This window comes from Aphelocoma coerulescens, chromosome 8 (assembly GCF_041296385.1).
Source record: "Aphelocoma coerulescens isolate FSJ_1873_10779 chromosome 8, UR_Acoe_1.0, whole genome shotgun sequence".
NCBI classification, from domain to species: Eukaryota; Metazoa; Chordata; class Aves; order Passeriformes; family Corvidae; genus Aphelocoma; species Aphelocoma coerulescens.
The window spans coordinates 2,435,118-2,450,973 of record NC_091022.1 but is presented as its reverse complement, the minus strand read 5'-3'; the positions used below and the strand labels follow the sequence as shown (position 1 = coordinate 2,450,973).

The 15,856-nt window shown below is 40.5% G+C and overlaps 1 protein-coding gene across 4 annotated transcripts in view; it reads left to right on the top strand.

Moving 5' to 3' along the window:
- Positions 1-15,856, top strand: part of RABGAP1L (RAB GTPase activating protein 1 like) — a 236,230-nt gene that overhangs the window by 138,400 nt on the left and 81,974 nt on the right. For all 4 annotated transcript variants that reach the window (XM_069022719.1, XM_069022720.1, XM_069022721.1 and 1 more), the window contains 3 exons: positions 2,059-2,133; positions 5,494-5,619; positions 7,028-7,171. In XM_069022719.1, coding sequence (XP_068878820.1) covers positions 2,059-2,133; positions 5,494-5,619; positions 7,028-7,171 — 345 coding nt within the window. The remainder of the gene's footprint in view (positions 1-2,058; positions 2,134-5,493; positions 5,620-7,027; positions 7,172-15,856) is intronic.

Genomic DNA, 15,856 nt, shown 5'->3' with positions numbered 1-15,856 from the left:
GCATTTAGGAAAGCTTCAGAGACAAGGTATTAGGCATCTATAAATGGATAGATCTGGGGAACAAAGAGATAGATTCATGATGGTGATTAACCAGTGGATGATTCTAGTTAGTCATAGAAAATATTAATTTAAGCATTTAAAGTAACTTCTGTTAATTTAGTACTTAGCAGCTAATTAACTATTTTATAGAGAGCATCCTTTCTTTTCCAGTTGAATTTTGTATCTGCCATTGTACACTTCCCAGGTTAGCTTTTATATTTGATTTTTGTGACTAGAGCTGTTCTAAACTGGCAAGCAGATTGCAGTGGTTCATTAAACAGTTTTCAATGATTTCTGTGACTTTCTGTGAATTCTTGTCCATTGAAACTGAGCAATGGGCTGGGATTATTTTCACCCAGCTCCTCACTAATCCCATCTAACAGCTTTCAAAAGAGTGGTGAGCAGTACAGACAAAGGGCAAAGAGCTGCAAGTCCCAGGTCAGCTTTTCCCAAAGGAAATGTAGGGCTGAATTGTTCTGAAACAGTGACCTTTAGTGGAATACTCAGGCTGTACTCACAGAAATCCTGTCTTGCAGAGTCATTTCAGAATTCCTCACTAATACTACATTCTCCCCATCACAATGAAAAAGTAAGGTAATTTAAAGACTTTCACTGTGGTTTGTTCTTCATTTCAGCATTTCTGCAGAATTAATTTGCAGTGTTGTTCATACTGTTGGCTGGAAAAGAGGCACATTTTTTGAGTTACAGTTATTACCTTTTGGAGAGGCAGCATATCCACCTTTGGAATACCATGGAACAGCCCCAGTGTGGGTGGGTTTGGCTCCCTGGGACCCCTGACCATGCTTATTCCCATGTTTATTTATTTATTTATTTGTTACTTTGAGCTGTGAGTACATGTGGTGCTCTGGGCAAAGTGGATCTTCTGGTCCTTGCAGCTCCTTTGTGCCTCTGGCTCTGCCCTTTGCTTTGGTTTTCCCTGGCTGTAACCTTAGTACCTCACTTATCTCAGGATGCCTCTCCTCTGATCTCAGTCCTGCTGCTGCTGCTGCTTAGACTTCCTCAAGTTTCCTCAAATTCTTAACATCCTCTGACATCTCTTTAAAAACAGTATCTGTCTTCTCATCTCGGGAAAGTAAAGGGGAAGGGAAGGAAAGGCTAGTTATTTTAGTTTGGGGATTTTTTAGGAGTAAGAAAAAGCATGTCTGTCATACCATAAGAAAATGAGTCTTGTTCATTCTTCAGCATAACAAGGGCATGGGAAAACTGTTTCTGATGAAATCTTCGGGTTAGAGTAGCTCTCAGCAGTTTTCTAACCTTCAGTCCTCTACTTCCATAATGTCAGAACTTGTTTTTCCAAAAACAAACATTCATTCTCCCCACAGACAAACTTCCCTGGTTTTCATGTTACATTGGTGAAGTTCTATCATTACTCACCTGAGCAGAACTATCCTTGATTTAAGTGAAGGGAAATTGCATCCAACTTTTTCCATGCTGATTGAAAAATAAAAATAATAATTTACAACTGCAGCATCTGTGGAGGGTTGAGAGTGACCTGGAGGTGCTTTTAGAAAAGCCCTGAAAGCACGAGAGTGGTTACAGTTTTACCCCCTTTATTATTTTAGCCGGAGTAGTGTTACATAGAGAATCATGGAATGGTTTGGGTTGGAAGGGACCTTAAAGCCCATCCAGTGCCACCCCTGCCATGGGCAGGGACACCTTCCACTAGCCCAGGCTGCTCCAAGCCCCATCCAGCCTGGCCTTGGACACTTCCAGGGATCCAGGGGCAGCCACAGCTTCTCTGGGCACCCTGTGCCAGGGCCTGCCCACCCTCCCAGGGAGGAATTTCATCCCAGTATCCCACCCAGCCCTGCCCTCTGGCAGTGGGAAGCCCTTCCCTGTGTCCTGTCCCTGCAGTTCCTGATGGAATGTATCTCTTCAACTTCCTTGTAGGCCCCTTCAGATCCTGGAAGGAAGGATCCTGAATAGCCCATTGATGAGAGCACACTTTGGTAATGCCTGTATGCATTTTAAATACAGTTTGACTTTTCTTTTTTCTAGGCCTATTCTGTCTACGATGAAGACATTGGCTATTGCCAGGGACAGTCCTTCCTTGCAGCTGTGCTTCTGCTTCATGTGAGTTAATTTAATTGCAAAATGAAAGCTTTGGTATTTGAAACCAAGGCAGCTGGAAAATTAGCAGTGCTGCAGCCATGCTGTTTGACAGATATTTACTGTTATTTATTTGCCTGTATTAAATTTCCTCTTGTTGCTTTTTGGCCGTAGAGATTAATGGCTTCTGTCTTCATGAACGTAGATTTCCTTTATCTGGGAGAAATCTATTCAATTCCCAAGTACTCCTGTGTCAAAAGCTGAAATCGGTTTGTTACATATTAATATTTACTTTTAATTTAGTTGTCACCTAAGTGAGCTCCCTTTGTGCTCATGGGGAATTTAACTCCAGGAGACATTCTCAGAGCAGCTCATCAAAGCAAGTGGTCTGACTAATTTTTTGGGAGACTTTTCCTCTTGGGGACATTTTATAATCTCTTCTGAGGGCAAGCTGATTTTTAACCTTGATATTTTAGCCTCTAATCAAAAACTGCACCAACTTTGATCTGGGTATATGTCCAGATAGATAAATAAATACACGATTTTTATAGGTGTAAGATGTTTTACATGTGATATCTCAGTGGAAATGCAGCACATTTATTGAGATAAACTCTATCTGAATAAGCCACCCCAATTCTTACTCAGGCTCTTGCCTGCTTTTTCTCTCAGGTTTTAATTAGTAAATTATCAATCAGGATTGAAATACCTTTTGAAGTGTGGGTTTGAGACAGCTGCTGGTGGTGTGTATGTTATACACACACCTCCTAAGGTATTTGGAACTCAAATTCAGATTAGTTTAAGTTGTAATTCCTGGTGAGAGCTGTGACTCCTTGAAATCTTGAGAAACATGATACAGATGACAGTGTTGCAGAGAAGCTTTAGATCTTTTAAGAATAAACCTGTATTAGTCCCATTATTGCAGTCTAACATACACTGTAAGATAGCTTATCTAACAGTAATTTTACAATTAATTTTTTACCCAAAGCAGGATTTTTTGAAGTTCCACTGCAAAAATAAGCCATTTTCAATACCAGAGGTGTTCAGAAATGGGTGGGTGTCACATTCTTAACATTTGACTACTACTTCAGCACCTCTGCCTTTGTTCTGTGCTGTCATTACTACAGAGAATCAACTCTGTTTCTGGTGTTTCTGGAGCTGGAAGAAATTGCCCTGTACATAGGGAACACTAAATGGAAGTTACACTCATTTTAATATGTCCTTTATAACATTTGGTTTCATCATAGGATATTAAAGTGAAATGCTCAGAGAAGGGGGGAGTGAAGCAGTCTCAATGAGCACAGCTGTAATTTGGGAGCTTCCTAGGATGTCCTCACACTCTTGTTTTTCTCAAATTCTCCAAACAATCTGTAGGCTGTGAGTGCTTTTCTATCTTTGCATGGATTTCTAGACCCTTTCCTTTTTCTTTTTTTCTGGGACAGGTTATGCTTTCTCTTCCATGTGGATAGGTTTCAGGGATGGTTGGGTAGCCTGAACCTCCATCCTCTGTTTTTGTGGTTTTGGTTCTTTGATGAAATTCCCATCAAGGGTATGCAGGTAACTTCTAATCACAGGGGAGCAGTGTTGCCAACTCTAATAATTGTACTCTAAGTCTCACAGTATTTGACTTTTTTTTCATGTCTGTTTTTCAGAGCTCTTGTCTGTGGGGAAAAAGAAAAACAACACATAAAATTTCACTTAAAAAAATTACAAATTTCTGGCTTTCGTGATTTCAAAGAAAAGACAGCAAAGGGCAGATATCTAAATACTAAAAATCAGGATGGCAATGCCCAAAATTTGTGTCCTGCTTAAATAAAAAAAAAAAATAAATGTATGATTTAGAATCCTTGTGATTGGTAATATCAGAGAGCCTCTGTTCACTGAGAGCAAGGACCTGGGGAGCTCTTTGGCCCAGTCCTGACCTCTGTTCCATCTCCCTGTCTTGGGGCAGGGACAGTTGTCAATGCACGAGCATCTGACTGAGCATGTAGGGTGGATGTGCCTGTGCATGAGCCCCTGCTGTTTCATTAGAAATAATTGGTGTTTACCAAAACCCCTGAAATTTGCATTCATTGTCTTACAGACAAGCCTTTTGGTCAGGATAAAATGATTTCTTCCCTTTACTTTGTTTGCAGCTTTTCTGTGCTGTCAGTGGGGAGCATTCCATCCAGATGAAATTGTGATTAAGAGCTTTGAAATTCCTAAGGATTTGTCTTGGGTAAATCAAGCCCAGACTGACAGCCATCAGCCAACCTGGCAACCCTTTGTGCTAACCAGTTCCTTTCCTTTTTGATGTCTGAAAATGAAAACGAAGCTGTCTGCCCGTGGCCCTGGAGACAGGGCCGAATTATGGGCTGAGCATAAAAGATGAAACCCTGAAGGGAAATAGGAAGAGCCTAAAATTCTCTTTGAAGAAAATACTGAGCTTCTATCTGTAGCTGGTATGTGATAAGGAGTTGGCAGTAGGCCAAATGAGTCAATGCACTTGAAGGTGGAGAGATGTTCTTGATTGTCAGTAATTGTTTTCATTTGTTACAATCTGGTGCTTCCAAAAGAAAGCACGTTTTTAATGGGATTGAAAGGTTGATTTGGGTTCTGTTTGTGCCTGTCATTCTTGTGTTACCTGAAGGCAAGGGGAAGTCGGGAAGATGATGTGGAGGTTTTGTGACACGGGGCTTCCCACCAATTCAGCATTCAGTGGGCTCAAGCCACCAAATACAAGTGTAGAGTGGCTCAAACAGCTCATGTGAGTGCCACCTTCCAAACCACTGCTGGATGAGACATTTTGGTCAGAATGAAACACAGATTATGGATGTAGGGATTCCAAAAAAGTCAGCATGTGAATAGATGGGATTGTGGGAAACCTGACTTCAGAGCTTGATGCCCTGGGGTTTGAATGAAAGTGAATAAGCATTGTTCTCACTAGGGGTTGGTTGTACCTTAGTTCTCCTGAATTTTTCCCATTTAACCACAGTACACATCACTGTCGTGAGTTGTTGCCTTTTTATTTTATTCTTTTTTTTATTTTTAAATTGCTTTTATGTGCCTGAGTGTTGTGTGCCTGGTTGTTCTCATACCTGTTTGACAGAAAGAATGCTGCTGACAGTTGTGCTGCTGGGATGTAGACGTACATGAACCCGTAATATGACCCCACATTTTCTTCAAAGAAGGCCTTACAGAGCCAAATCCAGGTGCTCATCAAGGAGAATAGTCCCCTTGAGATTTTAGTTGGTTAATTCAGCATTCATAGTACTTGGCTGAAAATTTTAACACGTCCCTGGTTCTGAATGCATTGTGCATAAGGTGTTTTAAGTGTGTGTATCTGTGTAAGGCATGCCCAGCCCTAGCTTCATTATTAACCTTATTTTTGTGTATTTTTCCAAACAGATGCCAGAGGAGCAGGCATTCTGTGTATTTGTGAAAATAATGTACGACTATGGCTTGAGGGACCTCTACAGAAATAACTTTGAAGATCTCCATTGCAAATTTTTCCAGCTGGAGAAGTTAATGCAGGTGGGGCCAGAGTAACAAATTCTCCTTCGATTTTTTTCGTAAATGGAAATACTGGTATGAAGAAGAGATTAATGCTTTGCTTCCAAAAGCTATTGGACAATAAAACCCCTCTCCTTTTAGAAGGGGGGTAAAGCAAAGCAGGGAAGTTAATAGCTGAATTCAAACATCCTGAGTCAGATTTGTTTCTAGTTTCTTTTGTCTTTGATACACCACTCTTGCTGCTAATGTTTGTATCCAAGCAGAGCAGGTATTTGACTGTCCCCCTCCTCTCTGTTTGCTTGCTCCCTGTCTTTCTGTTTCTGATGATGTTTAGAGAGAATGTTTCTGTGCTGTTGAGACCAGTGTATCCTTTGGATTGCCTCCATCAGTGTCCTACTTTCCATGAATTATGTTGATGTTAAGAGGTCAGGCAAATCAGGACATCCTGATGCTTATGAAATACCAATCAAGTGTGGATCATTGGGCAGGTTTTACTGTCTCTTCCAAACCTCTGCTCTTTTTTCAGGTGGAATTATTTCATGGAGCAGTTTAGCAGAGCTGAACGGCTGCAAATTTTATACATTGTTGTTCTGACTAATAAGGAATTACTGACAGTTCATTAAGCCCTGCCTTCTGCTGGCACAGGGAGAAGCTGGTTGCTGAAGTCAGTTCCCACAGATGACCATAGGTATCCCTGTGGGATATACTGAAACCAAACAAACCAGACTGTTGTTAATTTAGTGGTATTTTTTCAGATGTCAAATTGTGCATATTTCATACTTGGTGGAGTAGAATTGCTTACTAGTTAATGTGATACTTCAGCATATGGGCTTCTCAATATTTACATATGTTCCCAAAGAGTTTTGTTAACAAACAAACCAGATTTTATTAACAAATACACTCTTAACAAAGATACTTTATTAAATGACCATATCATCACTGGTCAGGAGGATTTTCAGTGCTTATTCTGTGTTGCTTGTATGTGCTCCTAGTTAGAGAAATGGTCTGATGGAGTTGTGTGCTCTGTTGCTTTCAAGCTCTGCAAGGTGATCTGGTTCCAGTAGCTGTTGTTTTTTGTGGCAGAAGCATTTCTAGCAAGACACAGCAAAGGAATGACTTAAAAATACACACTATGACAGAGATTTTACAACTGCTCTGCCTTTCGACTGTTGAAGATTTTGTAATTTCTCAGTCTAATCTCAGTATGTTCTTTGATACTGTGATAGAATCCACTGTGGATATCTTACTAAAAACTGTAACCATGGGCACTGAAATTTATCAAGAAACATTTTCATTGCTTGAAAGAAGCCAGGCTTTCACTTTGTTGTGCTTTTTGGTATTTAGCAACCCTGGTCCTTACTGGAAATATGGATGAAGAACTCAGATTAATGAGTAATACTGAAACATTTATATTTTCTCTTTGTTCCAGGAGCAGTTACCAGACTTGCACAGCCATTTCTCAGACCTCAATTTGGAAGCTCATATGTATGCATCCCAGTGGTTCCTCACTCTTTTTACTGCCAAGTTTCCACTCTGCATGGTCTTCCACATCATTGACTTACTACTTTGTGAGGTAAAAAAAGTATTGAATCAGAAAGCCCTTCCTCCACTCCATCAATGTTTCTTCTTGCTGAAGTCCTTTACTGCTTAACTGTAAAATGGGTGTAACTAAGTTCTGTAGAAACCATGGTTATATTGAAGAGAAGATGTTCAGTGAAGCACTGGTTTGGTTTTCAAACTGGAACTGTGGATTGCCTCGTTTTTTGCCGAGGGGTCTCATTAAGACCATCTGATGCACGTCTGTTTTTCATTTAATTTGTTGAATGATTATTCAAAGTTAGGAATTGTACTTTCTGCAAGACACCTAGCAAGGAAAGCTCTCCAGATGGCCTGATTCAGAGTACCCACAGACAGAAATGGTGGCATTGACTAAAGATCTTGCTTTGGTGGCCTGATATTAAACAAAGAGTGAGAAGGGCCAAACACACAACTGAATGAAACTCCTTCCTTTTGTTTTTTCCCTGCTGTTCCAACTACTGCCTCAGGTACAAAACACTGTGTGTGTATACTGTAGATATATCTACACTTCCTTTGAAAAGCCAGTCAGAATAGGTTGATAATCTGGGATATTTATTTTGGTAAAATACCAGTCCTTCCTTTGGTAAGTGGAAGTCAGAGCATCCGTGGCATTGCACCTGCTTTTAAATGTGTCACTGATTTCCTCTCCAATTTCAAGGGGTCACAAACATGAAAAGAAACAGATAAAATATTTGATAATTTTAAATGGTGAAGGCTTCATGAAACACTGTTGACTCTAGTTCATTTTGTTCATTTTTACTGTGAAGTATTTTCTCTGAGAATCTTCAGGCTTGCTGCACGTGCCTTGGTAGGATTCAGTCCTGGTCAGACTATTTCTTATTCTGCATATTGGTGCTCATTTATCAAAACAAAGCAGGGTAATATTGGCAGTGTTTATCTCAGCGTGTCTGAAGCAATTACAGTGGGAAAGAAGGTGAAATCCAAGGAGAATCCAAGGTGAAATCCAAGGAGAAAGTGAGCGAGTGTAGTATTAGAACATGCTGGGGAAAGGGAAACTTGTTAGTGTTTGTGGAGGGTAATCACACACAGCTAAAGGAGCCTCTTTTACTACAGGTAAAAATACACCAGAAGGAGTGAGAAAATTTATTTCAAGTGAAAAGATACCCACAGGCATCTTGAGAAACGCTGGGGCAGTGTGGAGACAACGTCCTGAGGCACCAGTGTAGGCTATCAGAAACAGGCAGTTCTGAGAGTTTGTGGGAAGGGCATAGATTAAAGTCATATGAAAATGAAAATTGTAGACAGCAAGTCAGTTCTGAAGGTGTGTGGCCAAAGGCAGGACCTGGAAGAAGCCGTTCCTTGACAGAGGACTGAAGCTGTGTGTCCAGTCAGCCTCTGGAAGGAGTTACAGGGGAAATCAAAACAACGTTTTTTCTGCATCAAATTGTTCCTTACTTTATCTCTGAACAACCAGCCTGCTGATAATTCTGGCAACTGGAAGGAGAAAAACCAGTGGCAGCTGCTAACACTGAAACATATTCTGCAGAAAAAATCCCCAGAAAAGCAAGAAGCCTTTGAAGTGAACTGTCTTAAGTTTTTAAAAACAAGCTTCCAGCCTTCTCCTTAATTTTTCATAGATACAGATGAATTTTAAATACCCTTCCAAGTTTCTGACTTGTGCTTTCTCCACATCCCTGTCCTGCTTGTCATTACAAAATGTTCACATTCTATGCAACTCTTTCAGGGAAGAAAAAGTAAGGGGCAGAAAACCATTTAAAGCCATTGCTGAATGCATCCTGCCAGCTAACAATTTCAAGGGAGCCTCTCTGGTCCCCTTGAAAATATTTGAATTACAGGTGAACAATTTGTGTCTTGGAATAGCTGATCCTTAGAGGTCCCTTCCAACCCCAACCATTCAGTGATTCCATATCAAGCAAAAGTTTTTGTATTGGCTTGGGTTTTTCATCTTCGATTGTGGCTGGAAGAGTGAAATTGGTCCTGACAGATACTCAGCTTTCAATCCAGAGAGGAAAAATACCTGTTGGAAGTCCTGTAGTTTCACAGCTACCCAGGGAGGCACATTTCCTTCCCTTGCATGCAGAGTGAACAGTGGCACAAGCTGGGGGTGGAGCTCCTGGGCAGAAGCATAGCTATCTATGAACAAGGAGTTAAAAGTTATGATGGGAATTAAGTTTTATGGAGGAATTTTTAGAATCCCATCAAAGTGAGTGTCACTACAGTCAAGGTCTTCTCATCATTCTCACATGAAATATTGCTCCAGAGCAGTTTTATGTAAACTCCCACAATTTTGGGATTTGCCATGGCTTCTGTGTGCCTGAGTTATTTCATTCTGTTGTCTTCTTAGCATCTTTATTTTTTGTTTATTTTTTAAGTTGTCACCAGGCTATTGAAGATGCGAACAAACCCTCCAAAATACTTAAATTTCAGTGGTCTAAGAATATTGCCTGAGTAGTGCTGAGGCAGAATCTGTCACCCATCCTCATGTAGAAAAGAAATATTTTGGAATCCTTTGTCTTCCCTGTGACAGAAGCTTGAAGAGAATTTTGGCCTTCCAGGCAGGTACACCACCACAGTGCTGTGGTTTATGCTATAAGGCTCAGCTGCTTGTAATAAAAACACAACCCTATTGATCCAGGTGAAAGTTTTAATGTGATTGCAGCAAACTGTGTGAGTTGGAGCCTGGAGATCTTTCCACAAGGTTCCTTTTAGCTGCCTGTTGCAGCTGTTGCATTTGTCTTTTCCCCTTTGCTATTTCTGTTTGCATTGAGGAACATTTTTGTTGATGAAACGCAGAGTTGTATTTGGACTTGTCAGTCTTATCTATCAATATGACATGATGTTATTGAACACTTTGCAAGCCTGCTCTGTTTTGCTGTCTCTTTTTGTTCTACTTTAAATTATTTATTTAAAGTCATGCTCAGAAATAGCAATTCATCTAGGTAAAGCTCTTGTCACTCAGAGCTGTCCCCAGTGCAACAGCTGCACCTCGGCTGTGCTACAGAATATCAAACAGTTGACATTTCACTTCATTTTGCATTCTAAAATATTCCATTTTAAATTAAAATATTTGTTTTAAAAACACTAAATAAATGACCTTCAGTGGGCATTTAGAAGAGGAAAAACAACCCAAACCAGTTGGCAGATAGTCTGTAATGGTTTTTACAATTGTCATGAAAAGAAAATTCTTTACCCTCTCGTGATCTCTAGAGTGCTGCCAGAACTAAAGGAGGTGCAGAGCTCAAGCTGTCATTCCATTATTAGCTGAGAATTTTGAAACACTATGGGGAACCTCCATTTTAAGTTGACCTGGCTATTTTTTGTGCAATTTTGGGGGATATAAAATAGTTAAGGATGGTACTTCTGTCCTTCCAGGGAATATGCAAAAACCTCTCCTGCACAGGGCTGTTCCTTTCTGGGCTGGCACAGACCATTGTTTATTTTAGTGCCATAATACATCCTTTGACTATGTAATTTGACTACTAAGCTAACAGTTTGGCTACTAAGCTGCCATTCTGTGATCATGGCTGGATACAAAGGGATGCATATGATTATCAGTTTTGAGTATGAAATTATTTAATGTTTTCTGATGTAGCTAATAGCAAAGAAGGGAAGGTGCCTTTCACAGGACCACACAGCACAGTGCAAGAAGGGGGAATTGAAAGCTGGGATACCATCACTCCTTGGCCTTTATATATCAACTGTTGCTTTCAGGATATTGTGTAAAATATTTTTTATAATAGATTTTGAGAAACTGCCTGTTATCATGAAGGCTGATAGGTGTCTTTAACAATCTTTTAAAATGTGAACAAGGTGGTGCTGGTAAGTGAACACTTACTGATAGTTAAAATTTGGCAGCACACTGTGGAGATATAGCTATTGGGAGCACTCCTTCCTGATGAAACACTGAAAATCATAGCAGAATTACAAGTATTGACGCTGAAGATTTGATTTCTGTCTTGTGTGTGTCTTGCTGAGGATGGAAGTGCCAGGAAACGCCGTATGGTACCGCTCAGGGCCGGCCGGCACGGCGCTGGTGCTGACTGAGGAGGAGAGACCATAATAGCCTGCTATTTTTTATCTGTCACTGTCAGATACTTCTGTGATGCCTTCAACAGAGTTGAGAAAGAACAGATTAACATTTCAATTTATTAAACTTCCTCAGGAATTGAGTCAAGAACAAGCCCACTTCCTCTGTAAATCTGCGCTGAGACGAAATGTGAATTAAATAAAGGATTGTGCACAGTTGTTTATCTTTTGTAGACCTATAGGGAAGGAAAGATGGAACTTTTTGGAATTACTTGTTATTGCCATGTTGTCAACATTTGTTAACCCTTCCAGTTATGAATATTTTAAGAAATCTTACAAAACAGCAGAATGGACTTGCTAGAAATAAAATCTCTTACAGCAACAGCATATTAAAAGCTAGGCTTAAATTCTAAGTAGGCATCGATCTATGCTGGAGCTGTCTGTGTTACCCTGGTACTATTTACCAAAGCAAAGTCAATGTCATGCAAGGTCACTGGAAAAGGCCAGGAGGTCTGTGTTTGTTTTTCCTTTTAGGAATACAGGCAAATAGATTTTGGCATTTAGACTGTCTTTCCTCCTGCCCAATGCCTTTGCATCTCCCTTTGCTGGAGAGCTGAGTCTTGCTGAAGTCCTTATCTGCTGTTTCATATAAAGAGACTGGAAAGGATTTCTTTCCCAGACTGCTATAATTAGCTTTTAATTAATTAAAGAAGAAGGAAAATAGGTTTTCTCAGACTCCAGATGGATGACTAGAATTTGAATGTGGATGTCCAGTGGTAATGCTGGTTTGCTGCATTCAAGCATCTGGTGACATGTCAGCCATCATCATCTTTTTTGTTACGGAAGTGGGAGGTCTGCAATGGAGATAAGATCAGGTTTGCTAGACCTGGATGTTTGGTTTTTATGTAGTGAGATGAGTTATTTAAAACCACAGGAAAAGTAGTTTTAGCCTAATTCATCTGATGACTAGAGCTGTAATGTACTGTGGGGGCTTTTCAGCACTAGAACAGAAATTAAAGTGAAAAGAAAGAAAGAAGGGTGTTGGATTTGATTGTGTGTTTGCTGCATGAGGAACTTCTTAAAGCTTTTGGATGTGTGTGCTTAAAACATTCAGATTATAATGATAAACAGTTCTAAGTTCTTTTCAAAGTGAAGGTTGTTAGTAGTATAAGGTGGTTGCACATAAAATTCAGTCAACAGCAGAAATACTGGAGGTGTGTAATACCATGTTCTGTATTGCCTTGGGGACCAGGGACACAGAACGTTCTAACAGAATTTATAATAATTCAGGCTTGGCCCAAGGAGAAGAGTGTTTTAATAGAGAACATCTGAGAGGTTCTAGGAGAGCCACAGGGTTTAGCATAACCCTTTACTCAGGGTTGTCCAGCTGTTCCTGTGAGCATCCATAATTTATGTATCTTCCAGTTGTGGCTGCTGCTTGTTTATCCCCAAAATAACAAAGCCAATGATAAATGCTCAGCATGAGCAAAGGAAGAACAGTCTCACAACAATCTGCAATCCAAGATAACTTATGAGAACAGAAGGTACCTTTTGGGTGATGTTGATAAATTTTGTGGTCCTAAATGCTAAGGCTGCTTCTGTTTCAGAAAATGTTCCAAGCTCTAGGTGAAAAAGGTACCAAAGATGAGTGCCTGGTTTGAATGACCCAGTTTGGGCCTTAGAGGGGTGACACATCTAATTCCATGTTCACACTATGTCTCTGAATTACTTTCCCCGTTGCTCATGAAATATTTTAGCCACCTGCTAGTTGATGTTCACTTGGTTGTTTTTTCTAAGAATACAGTAAATTTCCATAATGCTTACTTAACACTAGTGCCATCTGCTGTATTGGAATAGCAGCATATCCTAAACAGTCTTGGCAGGCTTCAAAAACACTTTAGAAATAACTGAAGGAAAGTATCACAAATGGGAGAGTGATATTCCGTGAACAAATCCAGGAAGCTGAGCTAATTTGGGAAATGTTTTTAAAGAAGAGGGTATTGCAGTCTGCCCGTGCCAAACCCCTTTTTGTTGCTTTGTGCTCAGAATCTGAGGCTGTTAGGAATTTTCTAAATATGTAAAATCAAAATGTGAACTTTGCATTTGACTCTCTGTTGGAAAGGGAAGAGCATGTCAGGGCTCAGAGAGACGAGGGCCAGAGCTGTGTCGTGGCAGGGAGAGGGTGAGGATGGGGAATAAACACTGGGAAGAAGATCAGGCAGAGTGCAGGGGGGTAGATGCTGATTTAGGGTGGGCATGTGTTTTTCTTTGTGGTGTGTGAGCCACAGGTAGAGGGGGAACAAGGCACAGCTCTCTGTCGAGAGATGTTCTGATCCCCTCACCTCGTCTCCTCTCATGAAAACCGGGATCTGGAAGATTCCTTCTCCTCTGAGCACATCTAACAGCCATTCCCTGTTTCCATACCAGAGGACCTGTCTTACCTAAAGAGATACGAGGCCTTTTCTCTCCTTGTATGTGATAAGGCCCTTGGTGTCTAGTGTCAATTTAGGCCCCTTTCTTTGTCCCTGTATTAATCAGTTTTGGGAAAAGGGACAGAAATGTCTAAAACCGGAGCAATTGAAAGCTCTGCAAACCAGAAAAGTAATGTTAGTGTAGTAATGTTAATGCTGCAAGCCCATAACCTCTTGCTGGTGAATTAGGAATGTGCCACTGCAGAAATACCACATGCAAGGCAGCAGTCTGGAAAAGACTTAAAATTCTGTGGCTGTAATTTTTATTCTTTGCAAACAATCACAGAAGGTGGAGGGGAAAAAAATGTTAATCTCACAGCAGCCTCTACATTCAGTTATAGCAACGTCTCAGCAGCAAATGGCATTAAAACCACCCAAAACATGTAAATATTCATGCCTAAATCCCATTTATTTCTACTAAAAGCAACCAACCGAACAAAATTTCATCTGAAATCATACTAATACAGCTTTGTGGTTGCCTGGTATTCATTGTGTGCTGTTTTATGCTGCAAAATACAGAAAAGTGACACAAATCAATACAGAATCCCCTGGCGGGGTTTTTGCCATCTCTCTGGCACCTGCCTCTCATAATTCAATCAGCTGCTTTTAATTGGGTTTGTGTACTTTTCATGGACTCGTAGGATCAGGGAGGAGATTTCTGTGGTTTTGTCTTTGCTGTGTTGCAGCATTTCCTGGTGTGAGTTATTGTACAATGGATATGGAGTCACTGGGGGGAAGCCCAGGCTGAGAACTCGACTGTGCTCATACGTTAGCAGTCAGATCTCTTCATAATGTGTTTTTTGTTTGATGTTTTCCTTTAGTAAGAAAGCTGTATCTGTTGTTTACACAAGCCTGCTAATTTGTGTTGTGCCTTATTTGAACAAGAGTTTTAACCTTTTTTTCCTTTAGTCATCCTGTCATTGAACTAGAATAAATGCACGAGCTACACAAACTCTGCCTAAAAGATGTTAATTAATGTGCATGCCCTGCAGAGCATGTTCCAAGGCTGCTCTGCTTACCAGGGCAAGTTTGAGCTTCAGACCATATATTCATGTTGTCAACCAAACAAAGACATTTGTGACATTCCTCAAGTTTATTGTGTGTTCTCAACATATTAGAGTTGCCAAGTAATTGCTTTGCTGGAACCCATCCAAAACATAACTAGAATTTTAATTCTCCTTTAGAGTCTGTAACCCCAATTACCCTCTGCAGCTCCTTTGAAAGACTATGCAACTGAACACATGATTATGAGACACTTTGGAATTATGAAACAATGTCAAGTTAACTGCAATTGAATAGCTTGTCTCCCTTTAAAGAAAGGAAAATGCAGTTATTAGAAAGCTGGAAGAGGTTCATGTCATGTTGGGCTTGAGACTTCTCAGCCATTAAGGAGGTGCTTAGTTGACTCTCATATTTGTCTTTTTAGCTGGTGCTGAACTTTAGACAATGTTTTATCAGTATCTTCCCTGTTTCCTTTTACATGTGCTGCATATGTAGGGGAAAAAAACACAGATAAGGACATAGATGAATTAAATGTCCTTTTTTAAAAAAAAAAGAGATTCACTTCCATTTGTTGGTGAAGATGCTGCCAAAGGTATTGCTGTGTAACCAGAGGAAGGTCTGTCAGAGGATCTGGGTTGGAGAGGGAGAAATGCTAATATTGAATATAGCCTGTCTTCTCCTGAGGCTTCTGTCATTAAACAGAAGCTTTAAAACAGGAGAGAAATTCCAAAGTCGTCCCCAGTGCAAATGTTGTCCAGATCTGGAGGACTAAATTGTTTGGCCTCACTCAGCTCTGTGCTTGGCTCTTGAATTTTGCTCGTAGCAAGTGTTGGTTTGCTGCCCCTTGACTTCCTTTTTTCCGGCCTCTGGGCAGATTTGCTGGGTCAGATGAATAAATCTGCCTCCTCCCTTCAGCAGGAAGCCACAGGCAGCCTTTCTGTCACAGAGATCTCCCTGAATGCAAACTGGGTCCCATAGAATCGCATCTTTACCAGCCTCAGTTTGTTCTTTGTTCCCAGCCTTCTTTTCAGGCCTTTTCAAAAGCCATCTTGTTTCAGAGTGCAGAGGGACTCAAAGGGAGGACTCCTCAAAGAGGCTTCTATCTGCAGAAGGAATCTTGGCTTCAGAGGGAGTTAAGGAACTGGGGAAACCTCTCACTAGACCAGAGTTAACATCATAAGATTTCCATTTACTTGCAG